This window comes from Eretmochelys imbricata, chromosome 4 (assembly GCF_965152235.1).
Source record: "Eretmochelys imbricata isolate rEreImb1 chromosome 4, rEreImb1.hap1, whole genome shotgun sequence".
NCBI lineage: Eukaryota > Metazoa > Chordata > Testudines > Cheloniidae > Eretmochelys > Eretmochelys imbricata.
This window is the reverse complement of record NC_135575.1, coordinates 65,582,890-65,602,500: the sequence shown is the minus strand read 5'-3', so window position 1 is coordinate 65,602,500 and position 19,611 is coordinate 65,582,890. Positions and strand designations below refer to the sequence as shown.

Genomic DNA, 19,611 nt, shown 5'->3' with positions numbered 1-19,611 from the left:
GTAAAGATACATCAGGGTAGGTGGGATACTATAACAACATTTAGCATATTGTTATACTATTCCACCCACCTTAATGAGGATCCTTTTGGTGTGGCGATCCCGTAGCCTTTGGAATCCAAATTCCCACCAACTTTCATGGTGTCACAGGGTTTCCTTTGTTCGATGTACTCATTCATGGTTGACTCCAGCAAGTAGGCATATTTTCCTTTGGACTTCCGTACCCGGGCTACCCCTTCTGCTGTAGTCCTGACAAACACAGATGGCTCTGCGCTTTTCATGTAGGTCCACATTTTGTCAAATACTGCAATTTTAGATCTCTGCAGAGAAAATAAAAAGCCAAATTAACTTCTCTCCACAGAAGACACTAAACATGCATGTGAGAAAACGCAGGTTATGTTATTCTTGGTATAAATCAAAAAACTCAGTGCTGAAGGATTATAAAACCAGCATTTTTTTCCGATTGATTTATTATTATTGCTATCATTTCATATATAGCTTATACTTCTACCAATGATTTCATACACTTCAGATGAAAATAAAAGATATAGTAGAACTGCAGTAAACTTTTCAACAGAGATTCCAACTCTAAAAAGAAAATCTTCATTCCACTAATGAGTTCTCCACTGTTGAATATAGTAATCAGGTATAACAAGTTGAAAATATGTCCTTGAGCCACTAGAAAATGTTAAATCACTCAAAGGAAGATGCTAACATTGCTATGAAATCCAAAGATAACATGGACAATTAGATCACTGTGTCAAATTCCTCTTTAGTGGCGATACACAGTATGGCACATAATTGAAATGAGTCATAGAAGTTGTATTCTCTTCTCCCTTTTAGGAAAAAGTGAGGTAACTGGAGCCAGTTGTTTTTCTTTGTAGCTTGCAGGGTCCTGTTCCTTTTGCTTTAGAAAACAAAAATCCCTCTGGTTTAGTCGAGTTACTTTCTTGCCTGGAAAGAATGTTTAGCTAAATCAAGTTTGGTATTTGTATTTGGTTATTGGGAATGGTGCAGTCAAAGAGGAAGAAACTTGAAAGGAATCGTGGATGAGTCCCAAAGGGCACTTGTAATCATGAAATATCATCTGGTGCTGATTCTCCTGACCTTGTATAGTAATTTACATACAAAGTGAGTGCAAAGTGGGTATAAATCACTTCTACTGATGCAAGTGAATGAAGAATTTGGATTGGGTAGCATTTTACACCCCACTTTGCACAGGTGGAAATGACTGCACAAGGAGCAAGGCAGTCCCAAAGATTTTGACCACAGAACAAAAATAGTGCAATGTAGGGCTTTTCTATTACTCCACTGATGATATTTAGACTTTATTCAGTCTCACTTATTTAAGGAAATGGCCCACACCAAGACATCCAAAAATCTTCAAAACAGAAGTGAGGTTGTTAATGAAACCAGTTTTCCCAAATTGTAAGAGTTTTCAAAATATTGTCTACATGCTTCAAAAAACTAATCCAGGTGTTATTCTTGGCTGATTAATGGCCACAACCAGCAACTTTCATTCATGTGAGCAGTCAGTGGGGCTACTTTCCTGGGTAAAGATGGCAGAAAGAGGTCTATCAGTAAAGGGACATTACATTTAGGGGAGATGGACCAAAACATTTTGGGAAGTGGAATACATCTGAATTTTGGGTGATCAGAGGACAAGCTGGGTATTTACCCACCCATTAGGAACAGATCCAATAGCATATACTGTTTCCTTAATGCCACTGAAGAGAAGGAGGGCAGAAGCACCATAAAAGGATCTCACTTACTAAGCGGTCTGAAGAATGAACCCATTGAAGAACTGCTACATTAATAGATAATAAAGAATAAAACTGCGTTGGAACAAATCACCAAGAATCTTTCCAGTTACTATAGTTCACCGCTCTAGTATAGTATTATGTCTTGGTGAATATATAAAATATTTTAATCTAACTGTAAAAGGTACTTCTGATGTTGTGATCAATCCCATTGCTACAGCACAGACAAAGCTATGGTATATACACTTACTCTCTTATATATGATTTTTCCTTCTTGTATTAAAAAAAAACGTGACCTGAAAATCTCTCAGAAGCTAAAAAGTGCCTTGGGAATATCACGTCTTCACTGGGAAGCATACCTATCAAAATTATTCGTTTTGCTAAGTACACCCCCCATTTACATGTAAAATATTGCCTTAATTAAACAGGGCTCTTTCCAATGATATTCATTAAGAAATTAAATTATGCAGCACTTTATCAAATTAATTAACTATCTATTCATTTTGTGGGACATCAGATAACCTCTCCATTTTGTTCTTAAAATGGGATGATGTCGTTATTATGTCATTTACAGAAATAGCTCCATAGTCTATCAAAACTGTGCTAAAATGTGATCTGATATTACATGAAGCAGAACTTCATCTGTGGAATATGGTTTGTAGAATTATATTTTTGACCTTCCATGTTACAAAAAGGATAGAAATTGCTACTGCTACCTACAACTAGTAAAGTAGAACAATAAATGAATCTTACCAATTTGCGAACAATCAAATATTGATATAAGTGGAAAAATACCATCTAGTTATTATTCTATTTTTATTTTAATTATTCCAAGAGGAAATGTTTGGAAATATATGATTATATATTGAAAAGAAATATAGATTCAAACATAGGGAATACACTAATATCATAGAATCATAGAATATCAGGGTTGGAAGGGACCTCAGGAGGTCATCTAGTCCACCCCCCTGCTCAAAGCAGAACTGATCCCTAATTAAATCATCCCAGCCAGGGCTTTGTCAAGCCTGACCTTAAAAACTTTTAAGGAAGGAGATTCCACCACCTCCCTAGGCAACACATTCCACTGTTTCACCACCCTCCTAGTGAAAAAGTTTTTCCTCATATCCAACCTAAATCTCCCCCACTACAACTTGAGACCATTACTCCTTGTTCTGACACTGCTACCACTGAGAACAGTCTAGAGCCATCCTCTTTGGAACCCCCTTCCAGGTAGTTGAAAGCAGCTATCAAATCCCCCCTCATTCTTCTCTTCCACAGACTAAGCATCCCCAGTTCCCTCAGCCTCTCCTCATAAGTCATGTGTTCCAGTCCCCTAATCATTTTTGTTGCCCTCCGCTGGAGGTTTTCCAATTTTTCCACATCCTTCTTGTAGCGTGGGGCCCAAAACTGGACACAATACTCCAGATGAGGCCTCATCAATGTCAAATAGAGGGGAATGATCACGTCCCTCGATCTGCTCGCTATGTCCCTACTTATACATCCCAAAATGCCATTGGCCTTCTTGGCAACAAGGGCACAAAGTTGACTCATATCCAGCTTCTTGTCCACTGTAACCCCTAGGTCCTTTTCTGCAGAACTGCTGCAGAACCATTCACTCCCTAGTCTGTAGTGGTGCATTGGATTCTTCCTTCCTAAGTGAAGGACTCTGCACTTGTCCTTGTTGAACTTCATCAGATTTCTTTTGGCCCAATCCTCCAATTTGTCTAGGTCCCTCTGTATCCTATCCCTACCCTCCAGCGTATCTACCTCTCCTCCCAGTTTAGTGTCATCTGCAAACTTGCTGAGGGTGCAATCCACACCATCCTCCAGATCATCTATGAAGATATTGAACAAAACTGGCCTGAGGACCGACCCTTGGGGCACTCCACTTGATACCGGCTGCCAACTAGACATGGAGCCATTGATCACTACCTGTTGAGCCCGACAATCTAGCCAGCTTTCTATCCACCTTATAGTCCATTCATCCAGCCCATACTTCTTTAACTTGCTGGCAAGAATACTGTGGGAGACTGTGTCAAAAGCTTTGCTAAACTCAAGGAACAACACGTCCACTGCTTTCCCTTCATCCACAGAACCAGTTATCTCATCATAGAAGGCAATTAGATTAGTCAGGCATGACTTGCCCTTGGTGAATCCATGCTGACTGTTCCTGATCACTTTCCTCTCCTCTAAGTGCTTCAGAATTGATTCCTTGAGGACCTGCTCCATGATTTTTCCAGGGATTGAGGTGAGGCTGACTGGCCTGTAGTTCCCAGGATCCTCCTTCTTCCCTTTGTTAAAGATGGGCACTACATTAGCCTTTTTCCAGTCATCCAGGACTTCCCCTGATCGCCATGAGTTTTCAAAGATAATGGCTAATGGCTCTGCAATCACATCTGCCAACTCCTTTAGTACTCTCGGATGCAACGCATCTGGCCCCATGGACTTGTGCATGTCCAGCTTTTCTAAATAGTCCCGAACCACTTCTTTCTCCACAGAGGGCTGGTCACCTCCTCCCCATGCTGTGCTGCCCAGTGCAGTAGTCTGGGAGCTGACCTTGTTCGTGAAGACAGAGGCAAAAAAAGCATTGAGTACATTAGCTTTTTCCACATCCTCTGTCACTAGGTTGCCTCCCTCATTCGGTAAGGGGCCCATGCTTTCCTTGACTTTCTTCTTGTTGCTAACATACCTAAGAAACCCTTCTTGTTACTCTTAACATCTCTTGCTAGCTGCAACTCCAGGTGTGATTTGGCCTTTCTGATTTCACTCCTGCATGCCCGAGCAATATTTTTTCTCTCATTCCTGGTCATTTGTCCAATCTTCCACTTCTTGTAAGCTTCTTTTTGTATTTAAGATCAGCAAGGATTTCACTGTTAAGCCAAGCTGGTCGCCTGCCATATTTTCTATTCTTTCTACACATTGTGATTTTTTGTCCCTGTAACCTCAATAAGGATTCTTTAAAATACAGCCAGCTCTCCTTGACTCCTTTCCCCCTCATGTTATTCTCCCAGGCGATCTTGCCCATCAGTTCCCTGAGGGAGTCAAAGTCTGCTTTTCTGAAGTCCAGGGTCCGTATTCTGCTGCTTTCCTTTCTTCCTGGTGTCAGGATCCTGAACTCGACCATCTCATGGTCACTGCCTCCCAGGTTCTCATCCACTTTAGCTTCCCCTACTAATTCTTCCCGATTTGTGAGCAGTAGGTCAAGAAGAACTCTGCTATATGGTACAGTGCACTCCTTTTATCCATCTCAGATGATTTCTTATAAGCGGTTGACTCTTACACGCAGATGACATGGATGAAATTGACTTTTATGTTTTAAACCACCAATTTTTGTATCCAATAGAGAAACATCTCATTTACCATAATTAAATTCTGTAGACTTTAAACATATTCAACATGGAAAAAAACATACCAACATTCTAACTGAGCAACAGGCTATCGTTTTTTTTTTTAAATCACCAAATCATTTAGCTGGTGCTTTTATTAAGGCAATTATTAAGACTGTACAACATTTTATAACATTAAACAAAGTGTAACTTAGCAGAACTATCTCTCTCTTTAGGTAAAGATTCGAAGATACAAATTTTAAAAATCTCTCAAATGAACTGGAAGAAACATAACATATGAAAGTGCATTACATTGACTTTTATAGCATAAATATAAATGTGAGACACCATTTATAACAGTATTGACTCACATTAATATTTATTTCAGAGTGTCGCTGTCTGTCACTGGAGTGGCATGTCTGGCACTGTGCATGCACAATGCAGTGGTACCAACTTGTCCAGTGTTCCCTGGATCAGTCATTGCATGATCCACAACATCCTTTTCAAGCTGACATAGGAAGTTAAAATAATTGAAGCCCCTGGACAATAGGTCTTTTGTCAGAGTTTTCATGACAGCCTTCATTTGGATCAAGGATGAGACAATTATCTCGCCATTATCAGAGTCCACCACTGCATTGTTTTCAGGTGTCACTTCCAGTTGGTGTCTGATCTCAGTCACAATGTCCTCATCAGAGACAGGTTGCATAACAAAAGCATTGTCATCGATGTCTAGCCACACTTCAAATTTGTGTGAATTGAGTTTTCTTGGTGGCTCAACAATTACTTCCTCAATGGGTGCTGTGACCAGACCTCCTTTTTTTCCCCAGCAATTCCAGATTGTTGAAGCTTCGAAGTCAGACCAGGCGTTTGCAAGAATTAGAATGGCATCTAAAAGACTGACCTTCCTGGCAATTTCCACAGCGGTAGCTTTGTTGTTCTCATCGTCAATGTGGTGCAATACTGTGTGAGCTATTTGCTTGTGAAAGTACGCCTTGGCGGTTCTGATAATTCCCTGATCACATGGATGAAGGATAGAAGTTGTGGTCTTCGGTAGGAATTTAAGTAGGATATTCCTCAGTGCTACATCTTTCATCGCGTGGGCTGTGCAGTTGTACACAAGTAGCAATTTTTTTTCTCCTTTCCTGACCCAACTTTCAATCCCAGTCCTTCAGTCATTCACCCAATAGATACCCCATCATCCAGGCAGATGCATTGGCAGCATAGCAAACTGGAAGATGTCTCACATTTTTATAACATCATGGGTTTTGACTTTTCCTGTTGATGAAAAGATCCTTTTACTTAACAGTCACGGAACAGATGAACAGAGAAGTAATTGTTTCCTTAGACTTTTTTCCCCTTTTTTTTTTTTTATTTTCAGATTTAAAGGTAAGTTCCATCAGGCAGGGCTTGAAAGTAAATTCCACTTTCACCTGCATTCCAAATGTCTTCTTCAGTGAAGTTATGTCTCATTTCGATCCACTCATTTTCTAACCATTCTTCACATGATTTAATGTCTGTATCTTCTGCTTCTCCACACATTTTCTTTAAAACAATTCTCTCTTGGTTACTGGCCAGTTCTGGCCTTGAAGTCAGTAATGCCCTGGGCCACCAGTTCTTCTGCTTTCTGCATCACCAACTGTCCTATTGCGGGCGGGGGGCACTTTTGATCCACTTATCAGCGCTGCCTAAACCATAGGTGCCTTGCTGATGGTATTCTTTTTCTGTCTCCTTTGTTTTGTATGTTGCTCTCCTGTCCTTGAGAATCTTAGATAATGTAGCTTGTGGAATGCTCAATTTCTGAACTGCATCTCTTTGTCTGGTCTTTGGAAGCCTACCACTGAAATCCAGAAGGTGGTGTCTTTCATCTGCAGAAAGTCTATTTCTTTTTCCTGCCATATTGACTCACATATAAATGGCACAATTTGTTTTTTCTACACAGGGATTATATTTTATATATGCTACAAGATATGTGATCAAATTCAAACCAGCTTTACTGGCTTATTACATGACATTGCACTTGATTGATCACCATATTACATGTAGTCAGTTTGCCCCAAAATTATTCTTATAAGCAGACTGTTTGATTCTTACATGCACAATACTTGAGCATGGTTAGTATAGGAATGATTTTGTCCCACGGGTTTTGATTAGTATATGCAGTTGATTTTCATATCAGTAATTCTTATAAACAGAGGAACGGTATTATATTTTTCACCCCAATGTATCTCAAGTTAATGGATATTACTGAAAATAGGTTAAATATTCCAAGGAGACACTGAAAAGTAGAGCAGAACTTTGTGGATTTTGAGGTTATGCTGTCCTGGCTTTGCTTTTAATAAAAATCTTAAAGAGTCCTCTACAAATCGAAAAAGAGTCACCAGAAGTGGTCAGCCATTTCCTGATTTTATATATATAACATCCCCCAAATAAAGCATAGGGCTGAGCATTACTCACTATTAGCACCTGCCTGAATTACTGTCATTCTACAAAGTTACTATCTCTAGCAAGATCAAGGGGAAACAATATGAAGAACACACAACCCAATACCCCATTGAGCTGGTGAGCATTTTCCCTACAAGAGCATACACTGAAAAAAGTGACAAGTGGGACAAAGGATTGTAAATATGTAAGTCATGGACTGATGAAGTACTGACCATAATCTTCACCTGTCTTAAAGTGGTGAACATTTAAGGAGGTAAGTGTCAAACATAAGTGTTAAGCAAAAAGTTCAAAACCTTTTAACCAGTGTTAAAGGTTTTAGTCAATGTGCCTTTCTATGAGAGTTTTGCTTTATTGAATTTCTGAGCCTCATATTGTTCAGTTTCAGCAGAATTTAAATTCCCCCAGATCATATTAACAGATTTTAAGGCCAGAAGGGATCATTCTGATCATCTAGTCTGACCTCCTGCACAACATGGGTACATAACACACAGCTTATCTCTACTCAGATATTCCAGTTCAAACCCACTGTTTTCAAAGTTCTGCCGTAAAGAAAATCAGCTTTCTTTTAATTTGTTAAAAACGTTGACAGGACAAGATATTGCTAACATAAAAATAGGCTAAATTATTCCTGCAGTAACTTTATTAAAATAACTCTATTGATACGGGGACCTGTATATTACAGACGTTGCATGTCTATGAATGAGACTTTGTTACACTGTTTTCATACATATGCTTGGTCATTTTCACCTATGAAAGTCTTCAAACTATGATGTTATGTGATTGTCATAAATTGTAGAGTATTTGCTCTTGTGCACTCACTAGTATCCAGCACAGTTGACTATTAAATGTTAACCACAGCACAATCCACTTTTGGCTAGGGTAACAGTAATGTCACACACAACCAATTTATGCTAACATTTGCCTCCTGAATCAGACACAGACTCTGCTTAATAACAGCTGGAATACTGTGGAAAAAGATGTCTGGAAGTTTGTTTTCTAAAACTTTATGAAATATTAATTAGATAAGCATTTTGGGGATGTGCACCTGTATTATTCTGACCTTTGGCCACACAACACTGTCTGCTAAAAAGTATTTGAATAACATGAAGGAGAAAAAAATCATACGTGGGAAACCATATCTGAAGCCACTGATAACTTTTAGAAACAAGCATCAGAGGGGTAGCTGTGTTAGTCTGGATGTGTAAAAGCGGCAAAGAGTCCTGTGGCACCTTATAGACTAACAGACGTATTGGAGCATGAGCTTCCGTGGGTGAATACCCACTTCGTCGGATGCATGGGATGCATGTATACACCCATGAATGCTCATGCTCCAATATGTCTGTTAGTCTATAAGGCGCCACAAGACTCTTTGCCGCTTTTAGAAACAAGACACTTTACTCAAGGGGGAAAAGTGCAGAATGCACTACTATATATTTATTTCTATGTATTTATTTCTAATATAAAATGTGTACTTCTACATTGGGATTGCAACACAAGGGAGCACAGTTCAGAATGGGACAAGTTGAATACTCCAGTCCAAAGAAAACTCAGATTTTTTCTTTCCTAGTGATTAATAATGTACAAATACCAAAGCACCTCAGCCATCACACTGCTCCACATCTTCTTTCACTTTTATTTCAGCTAAAACACCTTTTTATTTCCTCCGTCAAACATGAACAAAACCAAACCAAACTTGCTTAAATCAATAAAAGAATGTTTGAAGAGGCAGATGACATTGGCACTCTCCTCATCTAACATTTTCTTCACTGCTGTTCCTTTTCTTGAACTGGGCAGTGAAACCCTCTTTTCCCAGCAAAGGGGTAGATAGCTCAAAGATCTGGTGATCTATGTTTCCCTTTCTAAGGGTGTATTGCACACTTTTTCTTATTTCACTTGACTTTTCTGTAAACCACAGAAAATAACAAATAGAACGATTACTGATCATCAACACATCTTCTGTACTCATAGGGGTCTACACTGTACGACTCCAATCTCCACATCTAGTTGTGCTGCCCCAACCCAGCCTCAGAGAGTTCCAAATCTGTTTCCCAGTCTCCCCGCTGCTCTGAGGCATAAGTAAACTCCACCAGATCTAGAAATGGCACAGTGTATGTCCCCCATTATGCCAGCACAGATATGCAGAATAAGGTTCCATCCAGTCTCCATCTCATCCCATGCCATCCTGCTCTTCAGAGCCTATTTCCCTTCTCATGTTGAAAACCATGGTACAAGTAGTCCGTGCAAGAGAATAAGGTACTGCCTCATGCCCTCTTATTCTCTGGCACGGTCATCTAGGACTAGAGACAACCTAGCCCTGGAAATGCATGTGCTATTTAAAATATCCTCCGCTGGTATTTCAACAGCCCTTAGAAAACATTTCTTATCTTCTCAGATTTTGGGGATCTACTGTTTTTTGTATGATCTTCAGATCCTATTGTGATGAGGACAGTGTAAAGGATTAAATATAATACAGAGAATGCCTTAAGAGTCAAAGCACCTTGTGGTTGTGCATAATCAAACACATTCCCTGAGCTGCATTTCCTTACAAGTTTATTATGCAGCAATTCTGTTTGCTATTCTATTTGGGGTACCAGCATGGAAATAATTTGTCCCTTGAATGATTGCAACTGCTGGAAGTGATGGACTGACACACACATTGGTCCTCATTTTGCCATATTGCTGACTGAAACAGCAGCTGGTATAAAAAAACCTCTTAAACAACCTTATGTAAATGTTGGATTGTAAATTGTTATTATTATTACTGCTGTCGGCATTCAATTTATTTTCTTTTCAAAGTAACTTCTGCTTTGCACTCATTAATAAATGCAATTTCAAATAAGGAAAATGAAAACACCGACCAGTTTAGTTTGCACATCAGTTGTACACATATCTGATTAACAAAGTGGGCAAATATCACCAAACATATCTATAATGAATTGACTTTGGATAGATTTGTGTCCCTCTTGTATTTGCTTTCAATGAGGGTTTGAGCAGGTAGAAATCATGAAAACAACAAAAGCTTAATGGAATGTTCAAAGTGAATGTTAACCTTGCATACTATAATATTCATGCTTTACGTCTCTTTATTCATCTGCTGCTGTGCTGAGGTAGACCTGGTTTATCGTGATTTTATTTGTATTGCTGGACCACAGACATGATTTTGTTTTCCAAAGGTAAGACATCATGTCTCCTAACTAATGTGACATCACATCCACTGACCAGCTTGGAGAAATCAGTGAAGGGCCTCAGGCTGTTACACAGAACGCTTATATTGGATACTCAGTGGGGCACAATGAAGACTGCTATCTCTCTGGATTTTGGTGGAACTATGGAGATAAATGTGCTGTGTAGTTGCACACTGTTCATGGAGTCACTCCAGCACATGGAAGGTGGAATTCCATTGCATCACCATGCCCAGAAACACTGGATAGCATTCTCCACTTGACAGAGACGAGATGATATGGAGTGCAAAATCACAGCCCTGTCCACATTCTTATTCTAATGTAGATAAACTTCATCACTAGCATACAAATCGGTACATTTATGGGAAACCATTTTTACCCACTGCTTTCTTTGTGTTTTGCCCATTGCCACAAACCCAGAGAAAACAGAAAAGCTTATCTGCCACTGTTCTGTTGTAACTGTGGATTCATCTGCATATTCCTGGCAGAGTGTTGTTTCTCAGATCCAACAAACTCACATCATGTCATACTGATGCATGTGTTTGCTGCTGCTGCTAAGGCTGACCTGTGTACACGAATGGTTTCACCATTGTTCCACATGTCTGTAGTCCGGCTGACCCTTCACGCTCACTGCTTTGGCATGGGCATATTTTACTGTAGAGGCAGTGTTGCCTAGTTAGAGATAGCACTGGACTGGGACTCAGAAGAGCTGGTTACATTCTCTGCGGTGTTACCGGCTGGATCACCTTGGGCAGTCACTTCCCCTCTCTGTGCCTCAGTTTTTTTAAAGTACTCCCACAAGCCCGATTTTCTGCCATTGGTATGTCTGTGTATTGCATGCTGCTGCTGCTTGCCTTAATGCAGAAACAGACAGCACTGTTGGAATCCCCTTCACCCTGTGACCTCCCTGGATCCAGTAACAGCCTCTGCTCTATCTGCAGCTGGTAGGACAATCTATGAGGATCCATAGGTCATGAACTTAGATTCTCAGGCAGCCTTCGCATCCCAGCTGCCATCCAGCAGCCTGTTAGTAACTGGTTGACTGAGTGGCTAATGAAACCCCAACCCTACCAGAGGCATCAACCACTCAACCATGATTGGAGGAGTGCCTGGCCCACGGAGTGGCTGGCTGCACTTTTTGAGCCAGAAGGAGGCACAACAAATTGTCTGTGCAACTGGGTGAATTCCTAGCTGGGTACTACATCAGACCTTGCCTTCTTTTCTGACTTCTGAGCCCTACTTTCCTGCTCAATGCTTTAACTTTATAAATCTTTAACTCTGTTTTTCATTTGCAAACTAATCTGCATCCACACATCTAAGTTTTGGACATGTAAAAACCTGGTGGTCCAAAATCGCACTCCCCAAAATTGCAAGTGCAATTTTCAGCACTTGCATAGAGTCCTTGATTCGGAAAAGCATGTGCTTTAATTTATCACTATTAAGCAAAGCACTTGTACATATTCATAGGTACTTGCATCCCTGACTTGCTCCTGTTCATGCTTTACTGATCTGTACCTGATTCCCACCTTGCTCCTGATTTTTGCCCCTCGTGTCTGACTCTGGCTCTGACCCTTGGCTCAACTCCTGATCTGACCATTAGCTTGACTTCCACTTCTGATCCCATCTCCAGTTCTTGACTCAGGTTAGCGTCTCTTGACTCAGACTCCTGCTCTTACCACGAGGTCTGGCAACCCAAACCCCAGGTGTAGCACTATCTCACTACTGTGTGCTGATTTCCAGCAAAGGTAGTAAGCTTATTTTAGATCTGAAACTGCCTAAAGCAGCAGGCAGAAAATGTTCTCCCAACTTCTCACCAGGGCCAGGAGGGCCATTTGGCCTAGGCCTCAAGCTCAAAGGGCGCCTCAAATTCAGACACTTGTTAATTTTTTGGCATTTGATAAGTTTTGCAACTGGTTTTTATGCACATCCCTATCGGACCACAATGTGACACACTCAGCTTAGAGCTGCAAATTTAAGCAAAGAAGAGATGTGATTTGGTAAAAGACATTTTTTTTCTTAACTGATATAGATTTCATCATATTAAAGAGTTAACATTTTTCATAAATATCAATAAAAATATATCGGTTCTGATGACACAACATTAGACTGTGATGAACTTGTCCTCTCAGATCAGCTGATTATATAAACAAACCACTACTAGTGGCTGATGCTGGATCAAGTGCGTGCAAAAGGTAGAGAATTGTTACATTTTAGTGTCTTTATAGTTTTACGTCTAGTTGACTAAGGAATTGTTTATCTGTGAGAATTCCTCATTATCATCTTCATATGGTAGCTAAAAAGAGGTGACTGGTTGGTCGGTTGGTTGAGCCCTAGCTCGGTAGCTTGGCCATCCTCATAGGCTTTCGTAGTATATAGGCCCAGATTCAAGGTGAAATTTTGTGAGGACAATCTTGTACAGTGAGTTTCATGAGGACACACATTTGGAATTTTTGGACATTATCCCTCTGTCTGTATCCGTGTCTGTATTTACTACATACATGTCATCCCTTTGTCTTCAGCTCAGCCTGTTATATTATACCTTGTGTGCTTGAGTTTTGGTTCAGTGATAAGGATAATAATCTGTCTGACGGTTTCATTTTGTGTTCTTAATTAGTATTCCTTCGTTTTAAGTCTTTTTAGCATTTGTATACCATTCAGCATTTGTGTACATATTTACAATAGAAGATTTCAAGTGTAGATAAGCTACATATTTACAGCAGAATATTTCAAGTGTGGATAGGCTACATATTGACCAGATATATCACTATGAAGACATGATTTGAAAGTGGTGCAAGAAAGAGACGGTGAAGACAATTGAGTGAAGCAGCAGCTAAAAGCTCAAAGCCAATAACTTGATTTCTCAAACCACTGGAAAACACACCTTACCCAACAAACAATGCTACAGATAATGAAAACTCCGCAACTGCAACAGGTGATATTTCAATGCCAGTACCTGAACACGAGGACAGTAGTCAAGAAGGAGATGTGCCAACAGTAACAGATGCAGCAGAAGATCTTGTGTATGATCAAGAAACTCAACAGCAACAGGAAGATGCAGATCTTACGCAGCAAGAGCAATTCATGAGTACTACAGGTTTGACTGTGACTGACATTGGAATTATTGACAAGAGTAATGCTGCCCAAATGCAATCTTTTCTTCAAATTAGTTGTTTTGAAATTCCAAGTAACATTCCACGAGATGCTGATAATCATGCTTTCCCTACTCATCTGCTGACAAAAACTGTTCCAAATGGTGAGACCTGCAAAAGAGACTGGTTATACTGGCATACGGAAAAACAGTCTCTGTACTGTGCACCCTGCTTCATTTTGAACAAAAGTGCTGCAAATGCATCAGTTCTCTCTGATCAATCAGGATGGAGCATGAACAGAGCTTAGAGGAAATTGAAAGACTGAATACCATCAGATGAGAGTTCAACATCATACAAAGAAAACTATGTTGCATGGAAATCAGCCAGTAGGGCAGCATCAGCTGAAAGTTCAGTTGAGAATTTACTATTGACTGAACTCTCTACAGAAACTAATAACTTGAAAAAACTTCTTGAGCATCCTGAATGTCATCCTTTTTCTTTCTGAGGGGGGACTGGCTTTCTTTGGTTCCAGTCAATGTACTGGTGATCATGCAAATGGAAACTTTCTAGGCATAAAGAAAAGGAGTACTTGTGGCACCTTAGAGACTAACAAATGTATTTGAGCATAAGCTTTCGTGAGCTACATCGGATGCATTCGATGAAGTGAGCTGTAGCTCACGAAAGCTTGTGCTCAGATAAATTTGTTAGTCTCTAAGGTGCCACAAGTACTCCTTTTCTTTTTGCGAATACAGACTAACACAGCTGCTACTCTGAAACCTTTCTAGGCATAGTTGAGCTCCTCAGCAAATATGACCCACTTTTATCAGAACATGTTAAACTTGTTCGAGAATCACAGAAGAGTCAAAAGTGCATGGAAGTTCATTATCTCTCCCCACCCATACAAAATGAGTTTATTGACCTATGTGGGTCATTCATACAAACAACAATTCTTGATGAGATTTGAAATGTCAAGTACTTTTCAATCATTGTTGATGCCACTACAGATTGTTCTCACAAGGAACAGACTACTATGGTTATTCAATGTTAAGATTGTAGACAGCTCAAAATTTTCAATTGAAGAAAGGTTTATTTTGTTTAATAATTTCATGAGAAAAACTGGAAAAGAAATTGCTGCTCAAGTACTAGCAATTCTAGAAGGTTTTAAGTTAGATTTTCAAGTCTGCATTGGTCAAGCCTATGACAATGGATCTAATATGGCTGGGAAGTACAAAAGTGTACAAGGAGTTCTGCTTGAGCATAATTCAAACTGTATTTTCTCTAGCTGTGGAAACCACACACTAAACTTTGTTGGTGTTGACTGTGCTGAATCATGCAAGGAGGCAACTACTTACTTTGGAACTGTTCAGCAAATATACAATCCCTTCAGTAGCAGTTCACAAAGGAAATTTGGGAAATTCTAATGCAATATCTTCCTGTTTCACTGCATGGGATGTCCAAAACTAGGTGGTCTGCAAGGATTGATGGTGTTCAACAGTTGCACAGCATTTGAATTCAGTAAGAAAGGCTTTAAATGAGCTTGAATCTCTCAATATCACTGCACAGGCTCGAACTGAACTTCAGTCAATTCAGAAGCTCATGTCCAAATTTGAATGCATTCTGATGCCAAGCTACCAGCCAACTTCTGTAGCAGTACAGACCTTTGAAAAGCAGAATATTCAGCAGTCCTAATACTTCCAGGAGGAGCTAGATCAGAAAATAAGTTGCAAAGCAGACTTAAAGACCCATGGTTCCAAAACTTGCGTCTCAAGCCCTGATTCAGCAAAGCATTGGTACCTATGTATATATGCAAGCGCTTTGCTTAATAGTGATAGATTAATGCACTTGCTTTTTCTGACTCAGGAACTATATACATGTGCTGAAAATTGCACTTGCAGGAAGACGACCTTCATGATGTCCAGGTGAAGGGAACACTCGTGGTGAATGGAGAAAGACCTGTTGAGGAGATCTGCTAGTTTGTTCAGTGCTCCCAACAGCTAAGAAGCCTCAAGGTGGATTGAGTGGAATTGGGGTTGGAGATGTGGTTCCCACTGGTGCTGGAGATCAGTCCCAGGGCGGGGAAGCTTGCGCAGTTGTCAGCAGAGAAGGTTCCCTCTGGATGATACCGCGAGACCTGGAACTGGATGGCAGTTGGGGCTATGTGCTCTCTCCTGCCCACCGGCACGAATGCCACTGACTTTTGTACTGCTGGTGCCAGTGGTACTGAGAACACCACTAGGTCCCTGGCTGCGGTGAATGCCTCTGGAATGAACTGCACCACAATAGCGCTTGTGCTGTGGTGACCTTCTTGTGCCAACAGCTCATTCGAGACTGGACTCAATGGAGCCTGCATGCAGGCCAGAGTTGATGGTGCCGCCTGTGAAGCTGAGGCAGAGGAGTGGCCTGATCTGTGTCACACTCTGCTCTGCTCTCCATGCCCAGCCTTCTTCTGAGTTGGGGAACATCCCCCATTTCTTATGCTTCTTTCTCAACACTGGGATGGTGAGTGGTGCCGAGACTGGAGTGTTCTGCACTGACACCGAGCTACTTGGTGCCATGTCCGACCATCTCAGCTTGGAGGAAGGTCTGACCGCTGCTTCCATGAATAGGAATTTTTGCCTGGCCTCCTTGTCCTTCTTCATAGGGAGTTTGAAATCACAACAGATCTGACAGCAATCTCTGATGTGAGCCTCACCCAAGCACTGTAAACAGCTAGACTATGGGTCACTCAAAGGCATAGCCTTGCTGCATGAGGCACAGGGCTTGAAGCCTGGTGACTAGGCATGCCTCAGCCTCAGGAGCGGATGAAAAACTGCTAATGGATGAAGAAGTATCAACTAGACTATCTGAGTATCAACTATTTACACTATAATTATACAAATATTCAGAAAAAATGAAGGAAACAAAATCCACTGAGAATAGCTTGCTTTAGCACAGAGAGCAGTTGCAGTGATCATCACGGGCGGTAAGAAGGAACTGAGGAGTGTGGGTCAGCTGGGCCCTTTATACCAGTGCGCAGCACCAGAGGGCGCCAGAGTCAACCCAACAGATACCACTCAGGGAAAAATTTACAGCAACTGTGCTCATTAACAATAACAATGCTAGTCCTGCAGCACTTGAGCTGGTGCTTCGAGAGCTGGGCTCTAGTGTTGAGAGGCTAAAATGCCACTTTCCCTTTTTTCCCTTCAGGGTTAGCAATTGCTGTATGTGCTAAAATGGGTATTTGATCATCCAAGGGAAGAGAGATGCTAAGACCATCTCTGTTAAGAGGGGGGTCTGCTCTGTGAAAGCAACAGAGTGGACGTGTGCAAGCACTCAAAGAAGAACTGTTTTTTCCATTGTTCAGCTAGCTCTAGCTGCAGCAGTAATTCACAAGAGTGAAAATACTGCACTGCTTTATGATTTACTCCACTCTCTGGGTCAGCTGGGGTATATGTGTCAGAATTTGTATGTCTGTCTACTTAGACTGTAAGGGGTCTAAGGACTGTGGGGAAGGATTGTGTGTCATGTATGTTCCATGCACACTGGGCGCTGTCATTTTCCCTTTTAAGGCAAATAATAAACTGGCACATTTTACTGAAGATGAAGATGAAGTAGTACCATTCTGAAATCTCTTCTTGGTGGATTGTTTGAAAGTAAAATCTGCAAAGCATAATAATAATAAAAACAACCTTCACCTTTCATCCTGGGTCCCAAAGGGCTTTACAAAGGTGTGTAACAATTATTATCACCATTTTACTGACAGGGAAACCAAGGTAAAAATGTCTGATTTACTTGCAAAAGGTTACACACTAATCAGTAGTAGAATAAGCAAAAGAATATATGCCTTCTGACTCCCATAACTAACCAACAGACCTCCCACCCCCCCAGTCAGTATAATCAAACCTGCTGCTTGTCAGGATGACAGACATGGCAATTTCCTCCAATATGTTTGACAGATCTTATTGAATTACATTTAAGTATCTTTGGAGTCCTATTAAACACAAAGGCTATGCATTATTGTGGACCTTGATGCTCAAAGAACTATACTGAACAATGCGGGAGACAAGAATGAGCTTTTTGGAACAATACATGTAAAGTGGATTTCCTGGGAAATATCTAGGGGGAAGTGAATACAAATTCCCACCCCCTGCCTCTGGTTATGTAAAAACTCAACCATCTGAAGCTAAGCTGTGAGGAGAGCCGTGTGTCTGCTGATTACCTGCTCCTAAATCAAAGGCCCAAACTCTATAAAGGAGTGACTCAGATTCACAGCTTGTTTTGAGCTTACAGCCGTTATGAACTTGTGACCACAGAAAAACCCCTTGGTGTGGTTTGAAGGACTGAATCCTACCAAAGCCCTTGCTGAAGATGGGAGTATAAGCTTACTGGCATGTGTGTAAGTTCTTTTATTGTTTTTAATATGTTTTCTCTGTAGAATTTTCACCTTAAGAAAGGGCTTAGAAAGGGCAATATGGTACCTTATAACTGTGGGCAATTATACTGTTTATTACCTCTGAAGAGAAAGAAATGTGAACTGTGACATTAAGATAAAAACATATATGGGTACAGAAACAAATAAAAACTTACAAGTTTGAAACTCTAAAGGAAACTCTTCAAATCTGTCCCTACCAGTATGTGGTACGATGTGTTATCACAGACAGGGGTGGCACTGGGAGGACGGGTGTGGGGGGGGCATAGCCACCCCAAAATTTGTCGTAGCCTCCCCATAGCAGCTGCCACTCTCCAGCCACTGAGCTCTGAATGCAGAGCAGAGGGAGTGGCAGCTGCTGGCCATGTACCCAGCTCCAGTAGCAGCGGAGAAGTAAGCCTGGGTGGGGATCCTATGGTGCCCGAGAGCCGCTCTCAGCCTGTGTCCCCTCCCACCAGGGTGTGCTGCCCAGGGGAGATGGAGGGTCAGGGGCTTCCCACAGGGGCCCGCACTGACCTGCTCCGGTTCTGGGCCCCGCCCCTGCAGTCGCTGCTCTCCAATGGCTCTACCAGCCCTGGAGCCGGGTCACCCCAGCCGTGCAGCTTTTACTGGCTGCATGCAGCCAGCGCCACCCATTGCCCGGTTCTGGCTTCCAGCCTGGCCAGAGGGTGTGGCTTTAGGGTGGGGGAAGGGGAACAAGGGGCAAGGCCATTGAGAGGGGCAGGGCCTAGTGGTAAGGCAGGGCTAAGGCCCACCTCAGCGCCCTCACCAGGAAGAGGCGCTGCCCCTAATCACAGACTATTAGCAAGCTGGTTGTACGCATGGTTGACCATGGACCTACAAATGATACATGGAAGTGCAGGCACTTATCCAGAGAAAACTCATACTATCCTGAATGACCTCCCACAGTTTTGCTACTATGCCATGTCACTAATGAAAGCCTTGAAAAAAAATCCCTCCCCATGATTTTTCAATTGCTAGGATCAGAGAGAAACTATCTTCATATACAAATGGTTTGGTGTGGCTTTCTCACGGGTTTCTGAAGTGTCTGTTTTGGAAGCCAGAATTTGCCCCTTCACCTCCAGTCGGATATTAATACTAACTTCAATTACATTCTTATTTGAGAACCTTAATTTAAGGAATTAAGGCAACAGGACAATGGCTTCTTCAAAGAGTAGTTCTTCAAATCCACTGCCATCTCACATGCACTGCCATGTCAAAGAGAGCACAGACACAACACAGCACACACATTCCTCATCTGAGCAAAACTAGTATCCTGTTTGTTTGATTTTCTCGATCAAGCTTGGATTTTAAGGCTGTTGGGAGACCTACTTTTGGAGGGCTGACACGGTAATAAAAATTGTATCATACGTTCTGAAACAAAAATATAGCATGGTATTAAAGGTT

General features: G+C 41.3%; 1 protein-coding gene across 4 annotated transcripts in view; it reads right to left on the bottom strand.

Annotated features, from left to right (window-relative positions):
• Positions 1 to 19,611, bottom strand: part of GRIA2 (glutamate ionotropic receptor AMPA type subunit 2) — a 113,019-nt gene that overhangs the window by 3,359 nt on the left and 90,049 nt on the right. For all 4 annotated transcript variants that reach the window (XM_077814478.1, XM_077814479.1, XM_077814480.1 and 1 more), the window contains one exon: positions 70 to 317. In XM_077814478.1, the coding sequence (XP_077670604.1) occupies positions 70 to 317 (248 nt within the window). The remainder of the gene's footprint in view (positions 1 to 69; positions 318 to 19,611) is intronic.